The sequence below is a fragment of the Puma concolor genome, unplaced genomic scaffold, assembly GCF_028749965.1.
Source record: "Puma concolor isolate L17-30 unplaced genomic scaffold, mPumCon1.1.hap2 unalloc_scaffold_5, whole genome shotgun sequence".
Classification (NCBI taxonomy): domain Eukaryota; kingdom Metazoa; phylum Chordata; class Mammalia; order Carnivora; family Felidae; genus Puma; species Puma concolor.
The window spans coordinates 572361-591063 of NW_028240258.1; the positions used below are offsets into that span (position 1 = coordinate 572361).

The following is an 18703-nucleotide window of genomic DNA, read 5'->3' on the forward strand; positions in this document are numbered from 1 at the left end:
CCTAGGGGAGGGAAGAGATAAGGAGGAGAAATGGAGGTGGGGGGAGAATATATCTATATCACCAGAATTGATCTAGAGTTAATCCAGGCAGTGCTGAAGTGCTTGTCGGGGGGAGTTTTCCACAGGCTCTGTGCCGCTCTGGTGGTTACCCAGTGCTAAGGAGTGTGGTTTGGTATAATCTGGACCCACCTCCCTCCACTATGGGCCCCAGGGGTGATCCTTGAGGCCCTGCCTTGATGGTGGTGGTGGTGGTGGTGGTGGTGGTGGTGGTGGTGGTGGTGGTGGCGGCGGGGGGAATGGCAATCCCCCAGTCTCTTCTCCAGGGACCAGACTCAGTGGACTTTGTTTGAGTCCTCCTTACTGTGCCGCTGGCATAGATGGGGCGGTCCTTCTTGCTCCACTAACTCCCCCGACCCTGTGCTTGGCTAGGATTCAAAGTCCTGCTTCCCTGCGCTCTGGCACTGGGGAAGCGCCTCTCAGTGTGGTCCAATATGTGGCTCCAGCTGGCTTTGTGCCGCCACGCTTCAGGGAGGACTGCCTTTTCCTACTGCGGACTGAGCCACCGCCCTTGCAGACTCAGGCAGACACAGGCAGGCTTTGTCTTTACCACAGCACTCCAGGGAGACAGCCGCCTTTTCCTACTGCAGACTGTGTCCTCAGCCTAGCCACTGAGCCTGGGGGTGGCAGCTGCAGGCAGGCTTTGTACTATCGCTCAGCCCTCCAGGGAGGGAACCACTTGGTCCCAACTGGGGACTGAGCCCCTGATTAACCACCACACCCAGGCCTTGGCTGCCCTCCTCCCCCTGTCCGGGAACAGGGAGCCAGCCCCAGTCCGAAGAAAACCCCACATTTAGAGATCAGATCCCTCTCCATCTCAGTCTGAGGTCTTTCTCCTGTCCGGATATGGTCCTACACTTCCCTAGCTGCTCTTTCCTTTCCCTTTGTCTCTCCGCAGAAGGGGGTCCCTCCCCTCCATGCCCACGTCGGCTTTTTTATCTCTCTCAGTTCACAGTCACCCACCTATGTTTTTCTCCAACTTTCCCATTTTCTTCCTGGTAGATTCAGCCTCTTTTCCTCCAGGCTTTGGCGTTCAAAGTCCCTCGGCTTGTGCACTTCTTTGTTTGAGAGTCGCAGGAAGTATGGATCTGCCTACTTCTCCACCATGTTGTCCTCTCCTCCCCTAAGCCATTGATTCTTTAGGATGTTCTTTAATCTCCAGGTTTTGTGGTCGCACCAAATTTTTCTTGTGGTGGATTTTGTGTTTCATGGTGTTGGGATCTGAAAAATACGCATGGGCTTAACTCGGTGTTTTTTTGTTTGTTTGTTTTTTTTTTTTTTTTGTATCTCATGAAGGCTGATTTGTAACCCATTATGTAATCTGTTCTACAGAATGTTCCATGTGCACTTGAAAAGAATGTGTATTTTGCTCCCTTAGGATGAAATATTCTGAATGTATCTGTTAAGTCCATCTAGCCCAGTGTGTTATTCACAGCCATTGTTTCCTTCATTTTCTGCTTAGATCATCTGTCCATTGATGTAGGTTGAGTGTTAAAATCCCCTACAATTACGGTGCTTTTCTCAACGAGTTTCTTACATTTGTCGTTAAAATGACATTACATATTTGGGTGCTGTCACACTGGTGGCGTAAATATTTACAATTGTTAGGTCTTCTTGATGAATGGTACCTTAATTATAATTCACTTCATCTCTTTTCATAGTTTTTGTTTTAAAATCTAGTTTGACATAAGTACGCCTACTCCAGCTTTCTTTTAATGACCATTAGCTTGATACATGGTTCTCCAGCCCCCTTCTTTCAGCGTGTAGGTGTCTTTAGGAGCAAAGTGAGTCTCTTGTAGGCAGTATACAGATGGGTCTTGTTTTTTTACCCATTCTGATACCATACGTCTTTTTATTGGAGCATTTTGGTCCATTTACGTCTAGAATAATTACTGAAAGGTGTCAATTTAGTGTCATAGTGTTACTTATAGAAGTGGTATTTTTGTGACGATCTCTGTGCCTTTGTAGTCTTTGTTGATTTGGTCTTTTTATTTTGTTTTGGTTTGTTTTTTCTCCATTCAGAGCCCCCCTTAAAATTTCTTGCAGGGCTGATTTAGTGGTTCACAAAGTCATTTACGTTTTTGTTTTTATGGGAAACTCTGCATCTCTCCTATTCTGAATGACAGTTTTGCTGTATAAAGAATATCTGGTATTCAGCACATTTAATATATCCTTTTACTCGTTTCTCGTCTTCCATGTTTCTGTGACATACCTGCTGGGAACCTGATATGTCTTCCCATGTAGGTTAAACACTTTTCCCCTTGCTGCCTTCAAATTCTTGTCTTATATTTTGTGATTTTGACTATGATATGCGTGTGTTATGGTCAGTTTTTCTTGAATGTAATGGGAGTTCTCGGTGCTTCTTGGATTTTTATGTCTGTCCTCCAGATTAGGGAAGTGTTCAGATACAATTTGCTCCTATAAACCTTCTGCCCATTTTCCTGTCTCTTCATCTTCTGGGACTCCTTTGACTCAGATGTTATTCCTTTTTAATAAGTTATTGGTTTCTCTAAGTCTTTGTAGTGATCTTTTGGTTTTGTTTACCTTTTTTCCCTGCTTAATTATTTTCCATAATTTTATCTTCCGTATGCTGTTTTGCTTCATCCATTCTCAGCTGTCACGGCTTTCATGTGAGATTGCATCTTGGTTAGCGAATTTTTAGTTTTGGCCTGCCTAGGTTTTAGTGCTTTTCTTTCTGCATTAAGGGATTCTCCTGTGTTTCATGCTTTTTTTTTTTTTTTTTCCCCCACTCAGCTCATATTCATATAATCATGATTTTAAATTCTAGTGCAGACATTTTACTTATACCTGTATTGATTAAATCCCTGCCATCATTTTTTTCCTGTTCTTTTTTGGGGGTGAGTTCCTCTGTCTTGTCATTTTAGAGGAAGAAAAAATGTAATAAAATAAAAAATTTAAATTAAAAATTTAAAAAGGAAATAAATAAAGGGATCTAGATCTTAGGTGTGTTTTGGCCTTCTTGTTGAGAAAAGCTTAATAGAATAGAGTAAAAAAAGAAAGGGAAAAAGTTAAAAAATTAAAAACTCAAAAAAATTAAATAATAGAGTAGAATAAAAATTTTTAAAATAAAAAATAATTTGTTTCTGATATAGAAATAGAAAAAAGAACACAAACAAAAACAGAAGGAAAGAAAGTCAACCAATAAGCGAAACAGCAAACAGAAAGAAACCTGAATGAAGTTACATCTAGTTTCCCTGGTGCAGAACACTATAGTCTGTAGTCTAATGAGAAGGTAGAAGGAATTTGTGCTGGTCTTCTTGAGGATGTATATGGAGAGCACAGTTAGCAGGGCTTGGTATAACAGCTCTGTTCTCCACTTGATGGCACTGCTTAGCCTACTGGGCTTGATCTGTGTGTGAGTTTTCACATGCTCTAGAGGGGAAAAATGGCTTTATTCAGTTGCCTAGTCTCTGGAAGGCAAACTTCACGCTCTCACGTCCCACAGTCAAGCATCCTTCCTCTGTCTGGTGCTTTTGTCCACTCCCCACCTCTACTCTGAGTCCAGGATACCTGCCTGCCAGGTGGTGTCTCCTTCCAGACTTCTATCTCAGATGGGGCTGTGTTGAAAACCCCACATTTCAGAGACCCTGGTGCCTTTGGGGTCTGTTTGTACTGATTCCCTGGGGCAGTTCTCTTTGAGCAATGGCCAGTACCCTGGCTCAATTACAAGACATCCATGTGATTGTGCAGCAGTGTATATTTAGAATTAATGGCATATTCACGACATACAGCTGGTGCCCGTTTTCACCGCACTCTGGTATCTTTGTTGCAATACCAGCAAATGTGGCTGCTCTCCAGGGTCTGCTGGGACTTTTGCCTCTGGGGAGGCTGTATGGCTTCTACCAAATGCCCTCCAAGCTGGGGTGCCACTTTTCCCCGTGTGGCACGTGGACCCATCAGACCCCTCTGTCTACTCATGGACGTTCTCACCAGAGCACTGCCAGGTATTAAGCTTCAAACCTCAGACACTGTGCTCCACTCTATAGAATACTGTGGTATTGAAACCCTCTCGTTTCTCTCCGTCAGTGGTTTTGGGAAACAGAATTTTTGTCCAGTCCTCTCTGAGTTTTTTCACTCTTTTTTTTCTCTTCAGCTACTTTTGGGCGGGGGGGGGGGTGGGGGTTGGTTTTCTTGCATGATCCTGATATGCTACACTGTCCCCTTTTCTCTTTTCTCCCTTCCCTCCACATAGGAGACTCTGTGGCATCTCTCCGCTGGTTAATCTCTCCATACAATGTACCTGCTAAGTTCTCTGTCTCAAATTATGCAGACTATTGCATTAATCCTCAGATAAATTTCCTAGGTGTTCAAAATGGTTTGATGCTCATCTTTGATGTTCATGTAGCTGCATTTCATGGATGAGACAGGGTGTGTTGTGTAGGAGCTGCTTTGGAGGAATGCCTGCTACGTGAGGAAGGTTGGATGGAGTGGATCTACAGTGGAACTTGGAAGCAGGGGAGCTCTTTCCCTCGGAGGCAGGGGAACTCTTTCTGATAGAAAGATAGGTGCAGAGTGTTCACACTAGTTCCTATAAACGTCTGTGTATCTCGACCGGGGAATGGGAAAGAAATGGCATCTGTTAACATTTACGTTCTTGGCATAGCATCCTAAAATTTCTGCTCCACTCCCAGGACATATTCTGAGATTAGTAAATAAATCTCCTTCCCATATACCTCAGGCTCTTTCAGAAGTCCTGCTTCTGTGCTATATCTTATCCAGGTTATTGTTTATACTTGCTCTTCAAGATAGAGACTCAGTTTCTTTCTTTCTTTCTTAGAGAAGAAGAGAGCGTGAGTGAGGTGAGAAGCAGAGGAAGAGAGAGAATTTAAGCAGGCTCCACAGTTAGTGCTGAGCCTGACACAGGACTCAGTCTCATGACCTCAGAGATCATGGCCTGAGCCAAAATCAAGAGTCAGATGCCCAGCCAACTGAGTCACAAAGGCACAGCACACTCAATTTATTGCTACTTTTCTGGCTCTCCCGTAACTGAGATGACTGATTTGTTTTTTAATTTTTTTTAATGTTTATTTTTATTTTTGAGACAGAGAGAGACAGAGCATGAACGGGGGAGGGTCACAGAGAGAGGGAGACACAGAATCCGAAACAGGCTCCAGGCTCTGAGCTGTCAGCACAGAGCCCGACGCGGGGCTCGAACCCACGGACCGTGAGATCATGACCTGAGCCGAAGTCGGACGCTTAACCGACCGAGCCACCCAGGCGCCCCAAGACGACTGATTTTTAAAAGTACCTGGAGTTAAGCCCATGTAGATAGTAGCTAAAAGTTAAGACCCAGTGGTTTTCAAAGCTACAGGTTATAGTGAGTTATCTTCTAGTGCAGGTCTCCTGTGCTGTGGGTGCCTAGTATGTGCCTACTCTTGTTGCTTCTCCATGCTTATGGTGTTCTTCCATTTTTTGGTTAGTCTCACCAGAGGTTTGGTCCTAATAAAGTCTTCATTCTCCTGTGTTTTCTGCGTTGGCCTCGTCTGTGATAAACTGTGGAAAATATTGATGCCAGTCTTTGTGTAATTTTCAGATTAGTTCCACTGATGTGGCCGTTTTCTTGGTGTGTCTTTGGGATGAGGTGAGCCGGGGATCCTCCTACTCCACCATGTTCCCAGGACTCTCACAGATTCTTTCTTATGCTTGATTGAATATGTTGTTTAAACTCTCTGCTGAGTTTTTCAAATCAGTAATTGCATTCCTTAGCTCTAGGTGTTCTAGTTTGGTTTTAAAATCATTTCTCTATTTGTGTTGATTCTCCCATTTATGTAAGTTTTCCTGTCTTCATTTAACTTCATTAAAAACTTCTGTGGTGTTGTCACATGCCCCTTGTTCCTTGTTCTTTTATTGTTGTGTGTGAGACCTGCGTATTTGAAAGTGATGAGCTCATACAAGGTTTACAAGTTTACTTTGGTGGGAAGGTTTTTACCAGTCCATGTATATGAGGTTTCTGAACAGGCCAGCGTAGAACATCCATGGGTGATTAGGGCTACTTCTGGTGTCTCTGCTCAGGCAGGGTTACCACCAACACTGAGGACAGGCTGGACTTGCATCAGGGCACATCCATTGACTATTCTGAGGGCTGCTGAGATGCCTCTGTGGTTAGGCAAAAGACAGGATGTGCTCCTTTGCCAGGATTGGATTTACTGTGTGGCTAGATAGCGTTGTATGCTGGGCTTCATGATCAGGAGAGGCCACCAAGTGGGAATCCACTGTCAGGCAAGACCATTGGCTGGGCTCTCTACCTTTGCCACTGGTTGAGTGGGACCACCAGCTCTTTTACCTGGCTGAAGTGGTGTTTCAGATTGTGCACTGCATTAGGTGAGAGGAGTATTAGACCAGAGCCACTGTGTGTTATTTTTCAGCAGGGTGGCTGACCAGTCTCCCAGATAAGATAGTTAGATTTAGGCTGGTGGCTAGCTTTGGGTGTGATTGGGCGGAGTCAAAGTCTGTGCTGCATGGTCAAGTTTCCTGGATGACTGGGGCTTCAAGTTCTAGTCTGTGGTTCAGTGGGCAGCTTGCCTGGTTTTCTGCCCAGAAGGGTCACAGACCCAGCTCCAAGCCAAACCAAATCACTGGTTGGTGACCTCAGCTGTACTCGTTAGTCAGTTGCATTTGCTTGTCTGGGTGCTGTCTGGGATGCAGTGCCTCTGCCATAATCTGACCTTTGACTACTGTGAGCTCTGTGTCCTTCTTTGTGACTAGCTTACACATGGTCCAGCCTTTACCATAGGTGGTCTGTCAGTGTTCCCTAGGAAATGATAGAGAGTAGTTTTCTTCCTGGGGCCACCCATGAATACTGGCAAAGCTAAGTGTCAGCCTTAAACTATCTTTTTACCACTGGAAAAACTAGGTCCAGAGTACATCTCTCAGTGTGGTACTAGTCCGGCCTGGGGGAGGACAGTATGTATAGTCAGTGTGAAATTGCTGGCATTACTGTTTGATGCAGCTTTTCCCAGTTTTTGTGCAGAAAGGAGCACTTCAGACTCACCCAAGAGGTTCTAGGGTTTTCAAAAGTGTGTTCTTGTGTTGCCAAGTTTTCCTCTCAAATTTTTCTATAGAATACACTAGACTGTTGGTTGTTAATCTGTGTTTTTATGTGGAGAGACTAGGGTCCAGGACCACCTATTCCAGAGTGTTGCTGATTTCATTATCATTTATCGGTTTTGTTTATATTTGCTGTGAAGCATTTGGTTCTATGCTCTTGATTTTTCATTTCAGTTTTCATTTCCTTTCATTTTCTTGATTTTATCTTTTGATTTGTTTCTTCTCTGCTTCCCACGCTAGTTTTGTTTAGTTTTCTCTCCTTTTTCTGGTTCCTTGAAGCATAAAGCTAGCTATTTGATTTGAGGTCTTTCTCATATAAGCATATATGGATATAAATTTCTCTCTCTTGCATCGTTTTATAAGTTTTGGCATATGGTGTTGTAATTTTCATTTGTATCTGTTTTCTAATTTCCTACGTGACTTGTTTGGCTGTTAAAGAATGTGTTTAATTTGCACATAATTGTAATTTTCCACTTTTTCCTTCTGAAAATCATTTCTGGTTTTGTCCCATTGTGGTGAGATAATATACTTTGTGTAATTTTAGTCTTTTACATTTTATTGCAGATAGTTGTGTGGCCTAAAATCCTGAGAGTGTTCTGGGTGAATTTAAGAAAAATGTACACTCTGATGTTCTGTGGATTATTAATATATCTGTTAGGTCTAGTTTAAATGTTGTTTTGTTGTCTATTTTTTCTTTATGTTTGTCCACTTGTTATATCAGTTTATTAAAGTGGGCCAGTAAAGTATCCCACTATTGTACAACTTCCTCCCCCATTTGTGTGAATTTTCGCTTCAGAAGGTTTAAAGCTCTATCTTAGGTATATATATTTGTAATTGTTCTATTGCTTGACAGATTGACTCTTTTTTAAAAGTAATCTCTATACTCATTGTGGGGCTTGAACTAAAACCCTGAGGTCAAGAGTCCGCTATTCTACAGACTAAGCCAGCCAAGCACCTCTAAACTGACCCTTTTTAAAATACAATATTTTTCTTTTTCTACTATAACAAAGGCAAGTTTGTCTAATAGTGGTATGGCCACTGCAGCTCTCTTTTAGTATGACTTGTGTGCCTATCTTGTTCCTTCCTTTTTCTTTGAATATTGTTTGTGTCTTTGGATCAAAAGGGAGTCCAAATAGTAGATTAGGTTCTCAAAATTTGTTTCGCCAATATCTACCTTTCAACCGGGGAGTTTATTCCATGTACACTTAATTATTGACAAGAAAGGCCTTCTGCCATTATAATGTTTGCTTTCCATGTGTCTTATGTGTATATGTAAGTTCTTTCATTACAGCCTGATTTTACTGCTGACTTTTTCCAGTGCACTCCTTAGATTCATCTCTGATTTAATTGTCTGTGTATTTTAAAATTCTTTTGTTATTGATTGATTTGGGGATTGTAAGGAGAATCTTTGTTATTAAATATAGTTTGAAATAATAATGACTTAGGTTCAGTAGTATGCAAAAACTCTGCTGTATACAGTTCCATTCCTTCACTTTTATGCTTTTGTCTCACATTGAATCTCTACACATCCATGTTTATGAATATAGGTTTATGTTTATTGCTTACTACATTTGTCTCCTAAATCATATATAGTAAAAAGGAATTATAATCTATACTTAGAAGAAACTGGCCTTTATATTTATGTGTGCTAATATATTTACAAATGTTTTTGTTCATTTTTAATATGTCTTCAAACTATTACGTGTTGTTCTTTTATTTCAACACTAAGAAATCCCGTTAGTTTTTCTTGGAGGGCAGGTCTACTAGCAAAGAACTATCTCAACATTTGTTTATCTTCTTATTTCCTAATTTTTCTTCACTACTAAAGAATGGTTTTTCTGGATATAGAATTTTTGGTGACAGTTTTTCCGCCCAGCACTTTAAAGATGTTATCCTGTTGCCTTTTGACTTTCACACATTTAATGGGGTTTATTATTATTGAGGATCCATTGAATTGCTTCCCTTAACTGCTTCTGAGAACATTTAGATGTTGAAGGTGAGATGTCAAGAAGTTGTGTTATTTCATAGTTTCTTTCTTCCTTAAGTGTTTTCCCTAGTTTTAAGTTCCTGATTTTATTGCCGATTTGGAAATTTGGAAAATTTGATACTGACAAGTTTTGATAGCTTTATGATTCTTTTAATGCAATCCATTTTTGGTGATCCCTTTCACTTTCCTTTCTTCTTATTCTTCTTCTTCTTTTTTTTTTTTTTTTTTTTTTTGGTTCATTTTCAGATACTTTTCTTCTGCTATATGTCCCTGTTACTCTATATACTCACCCTTCTTTTTGATTTATTAGGCACCGTAGACTTGCATTTCTGATATGTTCCTAAATAATTCTCCACTCAGATGAACTTTTGATTTACGTGTATTTATGTTGGCTTCGTTTCCACATTATCTTGTCTTTATGTAGGAATGAATTTTTCTTTTGAAATTTACTGCATATTTGCATTTCTGAGATTTCCTTGTAAATGATGTAAAATTTTCTATTTAACTTAAAGGTGTTTTGCTTGCTGTGTAAATATAATAACCTGAATTACTTTTATTTTCCAGAAATTTGGTAGCAGCATAGTTATTAACCCTATGAAAGATAAGACAATGGTGCAAGAGCTTCTGGATTTTAAAGATAAGATAGATTTTATTATTGAAGCGTCTTTTCTGAAAAATGAGAAAATTATTGTTGCTATGAAAGATGCTTTTGAAACATTTATTAATAAAAGACCTAACAAACCAGCTGAGCTTCTAGGTATGGTTTTCAATTTTATGAAATACGTATTTTATTTTTTATTTTGTTGTTTTAAATTACGTAAGAAGAGTTCAGTTTGACCTCCTAATTTGTCATAATATTGCCAGATTGACTATCAATGTTTGTAATAAACCATTTCTCTCAACTTTAGTGTTCACAAGACTTGGTTCCTTTGTTTAATAGTAACCCAGCCCTTTGGAAGCTCACGTGTCTTTAGCGTCCTATAAAATTATCAGTTTTTCTTATCAGTAGATAAGACTCATTTTAAAATAAATGAAAGCTTTCCTTACTGTCATGAAACCTAATGATTTTATATTATAAGGGATATCTTTTTGCTGACATAAAAACTTGAAACACAGTATCAATTTGATAGTTCAAGAAAACTTGAAACAAATTATCAATTTGATTTTTCAAGAACAATAAATTATTTAAATGAGTATAATCAACACTTAATAAGTCCTTAAGACTTTGGGATTAATATAATCTCAGTTTCATGCAATATCTTGCAATATTTTGTTTTTTTAAATAGATTAGGGGCATGGTAGTGAGGAAATGACTGTATTGTAATATTTGATCATTGAGGTTACAGAAATATAAAAATATCAGTGTAGAACTTACAGGAAGTAATTTATCTTTTTCTGCCACTCATCTGTCCGTTAAGTCACGTATTCATTTTTTGTTTCGTGAAAAGTAATGCACCTCACTCTGGGGGAAAGTATTTGCTTGAATAAATGGTTTTTGTTCATATACATATTTGAAAATATAGCATTACTTAGAAAATTATTTTTTTACATTTTAGCAAAGTATGTGGATTCAAAACTTCGCACAGGTAACAAAGAAGCTACGGATGAAGAACTTGAAGAATTATTAGCTAAAGTGGTAATTTTATTTAGGTTTATTCATGGTGAGTAATTTGGTTTAAATGTCTATTTAAAAGTTTAAAAAAATGATAACATTGTGGAAGTAGAAAGCACTAAGTGCAGATCCCAACCTAAATTGAATTCAAATAATGTTTTCTGGTGGTAAAACTGGTAACTTTAAAAAGCTAACAATTCAGTGGCAATAAGTATGTTCACATGATGATTGTGCAGCCATCACAATTACTTAATCTCAAAAATTTCAGTATAAACTCCATACACATTAAGCAGTCATTTCTCACTTCCTTCTTGCCTTCAGCTTCTGGAAACCAAAAATTTGACTGCTGTCTATCTGAACTTAAGTGTTCCGAGATACTTTATGTAAATGCATTCAGATAATACGTAACCATCCGTTTCAGTTGCTATTTTCAGATGTATTGAATATAGTGTCTCATTTAATTTTCTGCCATTTTGCATTTTCCATCTTTGACGTTAAGGTGTTTTTCCTTAAATGTTACAGAGAAAGATGTTTTTGAAGCCTTCTACAAAAAAGATTTAGCAAAACGTCTCTTACTTGATAAGAGTGCTTCAGTTGATGCAGAAAAGTCAATGCTGTGCAAACTTAAACAAGGTGTGTGTCTTGACAGGTATATTGTCTGTTTCAGTCATATTTTTATTTTGGCTTTTGTGTTTCCTGAATCTGGGTGGAGAACTATGATTTCATTTCACTGTTTACCTCTCATTTGGTCAAGAGCTTGTTGTTCTACACATCATTTTACAAACTACTAGTTTAATGTGGTTATCCAAAAGTGTATGCACTCATTTGGCAGCTCTGTCATCATCTTTATGTGTTCCCACAGGCAGGTTATTTTAAGATTTGGATTTATAAATTTAGGACATTGGCTAAACTCTGGATAAGGTGGGATCATCCCACAAACATAAGTAAAAAGTAAGAGAAGCATGAAGATGTATAAAAAGGCAATTTAACCTAGTCAGAAAATTGAGGACAGTTTCTTTAAGGAAGCATGATTGAAATACAATGTGGAGATACAGAAATGTTGATGGTGATAGCAGAAGTTAGTCCATGCTAGAAAGAGTTTAGCAATTTGAAACGCTGGGGAATCAGAATAATCAGAGAAGAACACACAAGAGCTGTCCTAAAGGCTAAACTGAAAAGTTAATAGGTGTAAGATTTTGCTTGACCTTGGAGACGTTGTCTGTGATACTGTTTTGTACCCTGGAAGCAGGATTATTTAAAGAATTTGAAATAAGTTGTAGAAGTACTGATTTCTTTCTTTTTTTCTTTGTATTTTTTTCAGGTTTTTATTTAAATTTCAGTTAGTTAAAATACAGTGTGATAATAGTTTCAGGTGTACAATTTAGTGATTCGTAATTTCCATACAACACCCACGGCTCATCAAAATAAGTGTCCTTTTTAATCCGCATTACCCATTTAACCCATCTCGCACCCACCTCCCCCTCCGGTAACCATCATTGTGTTCTCTATAGTGAAGAGTCTGATTTGCCATCCATCTTTTTTTTCGTCTACTATGTTTCTCTGTTTTGTTTCTTAAATTCCACACATTAGTGAAATTATACAGTATTTGTCATTCTCTGACTTCATAATCCACTCTAGCTCCGTACATGTTGCTGCAAATGGCAAAATTTCATTCATTTTGATTGCAGACCCCCCCCCCCACACACACACACACACGTCAGTGGGGTGGGGAGAGAGGGGGGTGGGGGAGAGAAGGAGAGAGAGAGAGGGAAGGAGAGAGAGAGAGAGAGATCTTCTTTGTCCATTTATCTGTCAGTGGACATTTGGATGCTTTCCATAATTTGGCTATTGTTGATAGTGATGCTATAAATATAGGGGTTCAGGTAGCCATTCAAATCAGTAATTTTGTATCCTTTGGGTAAAACCTATTAGTACACTTGCTGGATCAAGGCAGTTCTGTTTTTAAGTTTTTGAGAACTTCCACACTAGTCTCCAGATAGGCTGCACAAGTTTGCATTCCCATGAGCACTGCGAGAGGGTTCCCTTTTCTCTGCATCCTCACCGATAACCTGCTGGGTTTTGTTTTGGTTTTTTTTTTTTTTTTTTTTTTTTTCAGTTGTTAATTTTAGCTATTATGACTGGTGTGAGGTGGTATCTCATTGTGGTCTTGCTTTGTATTTACCTGATGACGAGTGATGTTGAGCATCTTTTCATGTGTATGTTAGACATAAGGATGTCATCTTTGGAAAAATGTAGATTCCTGTCTCTTACCTATTTTTTCACTGAGCTGTTTTTCTGGTGTTGGGTTGTATAGGTTCTTTATGTATTTTGAATACTCACTGTTTAGCATGCATGTATTTTTGCTAACATTTTTTCCATTCCATAGATTGCCTTTTAGTTTGCTGATTATTCCCTTCACTGTTCACAATGTTTTTTTTTTTTTTTTCTTTATGAAGGTCCAATAATTTATTTTGCTTTTGTTTCCTTTACTTCTGGAGACATATCTAGTAAGAAGTTGCTATGGCTGAGGTCAGAGGGTTTGCTGCTTGTGTTTTTTTTTTCTAGGATTTTGATGGTTTCATGTCTCATGTGGATCTTTCATCCATTTTGAACTTATTTTTGTGCATGGTGTAATAAAGTAGTCCAGTCTCATTCATTTACTTGATGCTGTCCAGTTTTAACAACACTATTTGTGGAAGAGATTGTTTTTTTTTCCCCATTGGATAGTATTTCCTGCTGTGTCAAAGACAGTTGACCATGTGCTTGTGGGGTATATTTCTGGGTTTTCTGTGGTGTTTCATTAATACATGTGTCGGGGTTTTTTTTTTGTTGTTATTGTTGTTTTGTTTTGTTTTGTTTTGTTGCCAGCACCATGCTGTCTTGATTACTACAGGCTTTGCAGTACAATTTGAAGCCAGAATTGTGATGCCTCCAGCTTTGCTTTTCTTTGTCAGGATTTCTTTGGCTTTGGGGATCTTTGTGATTACATGTAAATTTTAGTATTGTTTGTTTAGGCTCTGAAAAATGCTGGTGGTATTTTGATTGGGATTGCATTAAATATGTATATTGCTTTGGGTAGTATACACATTATGACAATGTTTGTTCTTCTAATCCATGAGCATGGTATGCCTTTCCATATGTTTGTGTCCTTTTCAGTTTCTTATATCAGAGCTGTATAGTTTTCAGAGTACAGATCTTTTATGTTTTTGGTTACCTTTACTCCTAGGTATGTGGTGCAGTTATAAATGGGATCAATTCCTTTGTCTCTCTTTTTGCAGCTTTGTTATTCGCGTATAGAAAACGCAACAGATTTCTGTACTTTGATTTTGTGTCCTATGACATTACTGAATTCATTTATCAGTTCTAACAATTGTTTTGGTAGAGTCTTTGGGTTTTTCTATGTAGGGAATCATGTCATGTGCAAATAGTGAATGTTTGACTTCTTCCTTGCCAATTTGGATTCATTTTGTTGCTGTGAATTGTCTGACTGCTGACGCTAGGGCTTCCATTACTATGTTAAATAAGTATGGTGGCAGTGGACATGCCTTGTTCCTGATTATAGAGGAAAAGCTCTCAGTTTTTCCCCATTGAGATGATATTAGCTGTGGGTCTTTCTGGTATGACCTTTATTATATTGAGGCATGTTCCATGTATCCCTACTTTGTTGAGGGTTTTTAACATGAATGGGTATTGTATTTTGTCAAATGCTTTTTATGCATTTCTGGGAAGCTCATATACTTCTCTTACTTTCTTTTATTAATGTGGTGTATCACATTGATTGATTTGTGAATAATGAGCTTACCGTTGCAGCCCACGAATAAATCCACCTTGATCAAGGTGAATGGTTTTTTAAATATATTGTGATACTCCATTTGCTAGTATTTTATTGAGACTTTTTGCATTATATTCATCAGGACACTGGCCTATAGGTCTCTTTTTAGTGGAGTTTTTGTCTGGTTTTTGAGTAAGGTAACACTGGCTTCATACAATGAGTTTAGGAGTTTTCTTCCATTTCTATTTTTTTTAATAGTTTGAGCAAAATAGTTACTAACTCGTCTTTCTGTGTTTGGTAAAATTCCCTTACAAAGCCATGTGCCTCTGGACTTTTGTTTTTTGGAAGATTTTTTATTACTCAGTTTCTTCACTGGCTATTGGTCTCTTCAGTTTTGTTTTGTTTTTTTTTTTTTAATTTATGTTTCAGTTTTGATAGTTTTTATGTTTCTAGGACTGTATCCATTTCTTCCAGATTGTCCAATTGGTTGGAATTTAATTTTTCATAATACTCTTTTTTATAATTGCATTTCCGTGTTATTTGTGATCTCTCCTCTCTCACTGATTATTTCATTTATTTGTGCCCTTTCTCTTTTCTTTTTGATAAGTCTGGCTAGGGGTTTATCAGTATTGTTTTTTAGAAGAACCGGATCCTGGTTTCATTGATCGGTTTGTTCTACTGTTGTTATTTATTTATTTTTTTCATTTGCGTATAATTTACTTCTGCTTTAATCTTTGTTATTCCCTTTATTCTTCAGCCTTTATTTGCTGTTCCTTTTCTTGCTCCTTTAAGGTGTAAACTTAGGTTTTATATTTGAGCCTTCTTTTGCTGTTTGACATAGGCCTGTATTGCAGTATAGTTCTGTTAGGACTGCTTTTGCTCCTTTTAAGGTTCTAAACTGTCCTAGTTTCATTTTCATTTGCTTCCATGTATGTTTTTATTCCTTCCTTTGCCTATTTAATCCATTCATTCTTTAGTAGGATGTTCTTTAGCCTCCATGTATTTGTTGTCTCTCCAAATATCTTCTTATGTTTGACTTCATGTGTCATAGCATTATGGTCGGAAAATATGCATTATATGATGTCATTCTTTTTGTATGTGTTGAGACCTGACTTGTGCCCCAGTATGGAATCTTTTCTGGAGAATGTTCCATATGCACTCAAAAGGAATGTGTGTTCTGCTGTTTTAGGATGAAATGTTGTGAATATATCTGTTAAGTTCCTCTGGTTCGGTGTGTCATTTAAAACCATTGTTTCCTTGTTGATTTTCTGGATAGATGATCTGTCCATTGCTGTAAAAGTGGGATGTTAAAGTCCCTTGCTACTATTGTATTTTTGTCAGTGAGTTCCTGTATGTTTGCTGTTAGGTGGAGTATATATTTGGGGGAGCCAGTTGAGGGCATAAACATTGACAGTTGTTAGATCTTATTGTTGAATAGGCCCGTCTATATGATACTGTGTTTTCATTGCTTGTTAACAACCTTTGGTTTAAAATCTAGTTTTTCAGGGGCACCTGGGTGGCTCAGTCCGTTGTGCGTCCAACTCTTGACTTCAGCTCAGGTCATGATCTCCTGCAGAACCTGTTTTGGATCTTCTGTCTCCCTGTCTCTGCCCCTCCCTTGCTTGTTCTCTCTCTCTCTCTCTCTCTCTCTCTCTCAAAAACAAATAAACATGAAAAAATTTAAAAAAAAAACCTAGTTTTTCTGACATAAGTATTGCTGCTCCAACTTTCTTTTGATATCCATTTCCATGAGAACCTTTCCTCCATTCCTTCATTTTCAGTCTGCAGGTGTCTTTATGTCTGAAATGAGTGATTCTTTTTTATGAGCGAGTATTATACCATTGTATTTATATATCATTGTTCCTTTATTGATTCATCAGTTAATGGACATTTGGGCTCTTTGTATAATTTGACTGCTGTTGACAGTGCTGCTGCAGAGATAGGAGTGCATGTATCCCTTCTATCAGTATTTTTGCTTCCTTTGGGTCAATACCTAGTACTGCGGTTGTTGGATCATAGGGTAGTTCTGTTTTTAATTTTTTCGAGGAACCTCTATTTTGGTCTCTGTAGTGGCTGCCCAAGTTTGTATTACCACCAGCAATGGGAGAGGGTTTCCCTTTCTCCACATCCTTGCCAATACCTGCTGTATCTTGTGTTGTTGATTTTAGCCATTGTGACAGATGTGAGGTGGTATCTCATTGTGGTTTTGATTTTTATTGCTCTGATGATGAGTGATGTTGAGCATCTTTACTTCTGTCTGTTGGCCATTTATATGTCTGCTTTGGGAAAATGTCTTTTCATGTTTCCTGATTTTTTAATTGGTTTGTTAATTTTGGTTTTGAGTTTTATAACTTCTTCATAGATTTTGAAAATTAACCCTTGAGCAGATATGTCATTTGCAAATATCTTCTTCTAATCCATAAATTGCCTGTTCATTTTGTTGATTATTCCCTTTGCTGTGCAGAGCCTTTTGTCTTCATGAAGTCCAGAGAGTTTCTTTTTCCTTTTGTTTCTCTTGTCTCAGAGATATATTTAGTTAGAAGTTGCTATGGCCAAGGTCAGAGAGGCTACAGTCTGTGTTATCTTCTTGGATTTTCATGGCTTCCAGTCTCATGTTCAGACCTTTCATCCGTTTTGAATTTATTTTTATGTATGGTGTAAGAAAGTGGTCTAATTTCATTTTTGACAACACTAGTTATTGAAGAGACAGGTATTTTTCCCCATTGGGTAGTATTTCCTGCCTTGTCAAAGATTAGTTGACCTTATAGTTGTGGGTTCATTTATGAGTTTTCTGTTCTCTTGATCTTAGTGTATGTTTTTGTGCCATCACCATACAGTCTTTATTGCCACAGCTTGGTAATATGACTGTAACTCAGCAATTTCAGTTCTCCCAGCTTTGCTTTTCTTTTTCAAGACTGCTTTTACTGTTTGCGGTCTTATGTGGTTCCATACATATTTTGGGATTGTTTAGTGTAGCCCTGTGAATAATGCTGTTGGTATTTTGATAAGAATTGCATTAAGTATAGATTACTGTGGTGGTATAGACATTTTAACAATATTCGTTTTCCAGTCCGTGAGCATGTAATGTGTCATTTCTTTGTGTCATTTTTAGTTTCTTTCAACAGTGTTTTCCAGTTTTCAGGGTACAGGTCTTTCACCTCCTTGGTTCGGTTTATTCCTGGGTATCTTACGATGTTTGATGTAATTGTAATGGGAGTTATTTCTTAATTTCCTTCTGTGTTGCTTTCATTATTGGTGTTTTGAAAAGCAACTGATTTCTGTGTGTTGATTTTGTATCCTGCAGTGTTACTGTATTTGTAAATCAGGTCTGGAGCATTTTGGTTTTGGTTTTTGGTTTTTGTTGTTGTTGTTGTTGTTTTGTTTTTTTTTTTTCATATAGTGTATCATGTTATCTGTAAATGGTGGAAGTTTTACTTATTACTTACTTATGGAATAACTTTATTTCTTTTTTTTAAATTTGATTGGTCTCACTAGAACTTTCAGTACTATGCTGAATAAAAGTGGATAGAGTAGATATCCTTGTCCTGTTCCTGGAGTTATGGGAAAAGCTGTCATATTTTCCCAGTTGAGATAGATAGCAGCTGTGGGTTTTTCATATTGGTCTTTATTATGTTGGGGTATGTCTCCTCTAAATCTACTTTGTTGAGGGTTTTTATCACTAGTGAATGCTGTAGTTTTTGAAAGGAGTCAGTCATATGGATCTTATCCATTCTCTTATTGATGTGATGTAGCACATTGTTTTGCAAATACTGAATCACCCTTGCAATGCCAGGAATAAATCCCCCTTGACTGTGGTAAATGATTTTTTTCAATGTGTTGTTGTATTTGGTTACCTCGTATTTTAAGGAAGATTTTTGCATCTGTGTCCGTAAGGGATATTGGTGTATAGTTCTCTTTTTCAGTGGCGTCTTTCTCTGGTTTTGTTTTCAGGAAAATACTGGCCTCATACAATGGATTTGGAAGTTTTCCTTCCTTCTATGGTTTTTGGCATAGTTTGAGAATAGGTTTGTACTCTTCACTCAGTTTTTGCTAGAATTTGCCAGTGAAGCCATTTGGTCCTGCACGTTTATTTGTTGGGAGATCTTTTATTGCTGATTCAGTTTCCTTGCAAGTTTTCTATGTCTTACTGTTCAACTTTTCTTAGTATATAAGTGTGGGTAGTTTATGTTTGTAGGAATTTATCCAT

The 18703-nt window shown here is 38.1% G+C and overlaps 1 protein-coding gene across 3 annotated transcripts in view; it reads left to right on the top strand.

Moving 5' to 3' along the window:
* Window positions 1-18703, top strand: part of LOC147571160 (cullin-4B-like) — a 138846-nt gene that overhangs the window by 41040 nt on the left and 79103 nt on the right. For all 3 annotated transcript variants that reach the window (XM_086696565.1, XM_086696562.1, XM_086696563.1), the window contains 3 exons: window positions 9677-9869; window positions 10669-10773; window positions 11247-11357. In XM_086696565.1, the coding sequence (XP_086552691.1) occupies window positions 9677-9869; window positions 10669-10773; window positions 11247-11357 (409 nt within the window). The remainder of the gene's footprint in view (window positions 1-9676; window positions 9870-10668; window positions 10774-11246; window positions 11358-18703) is intronic.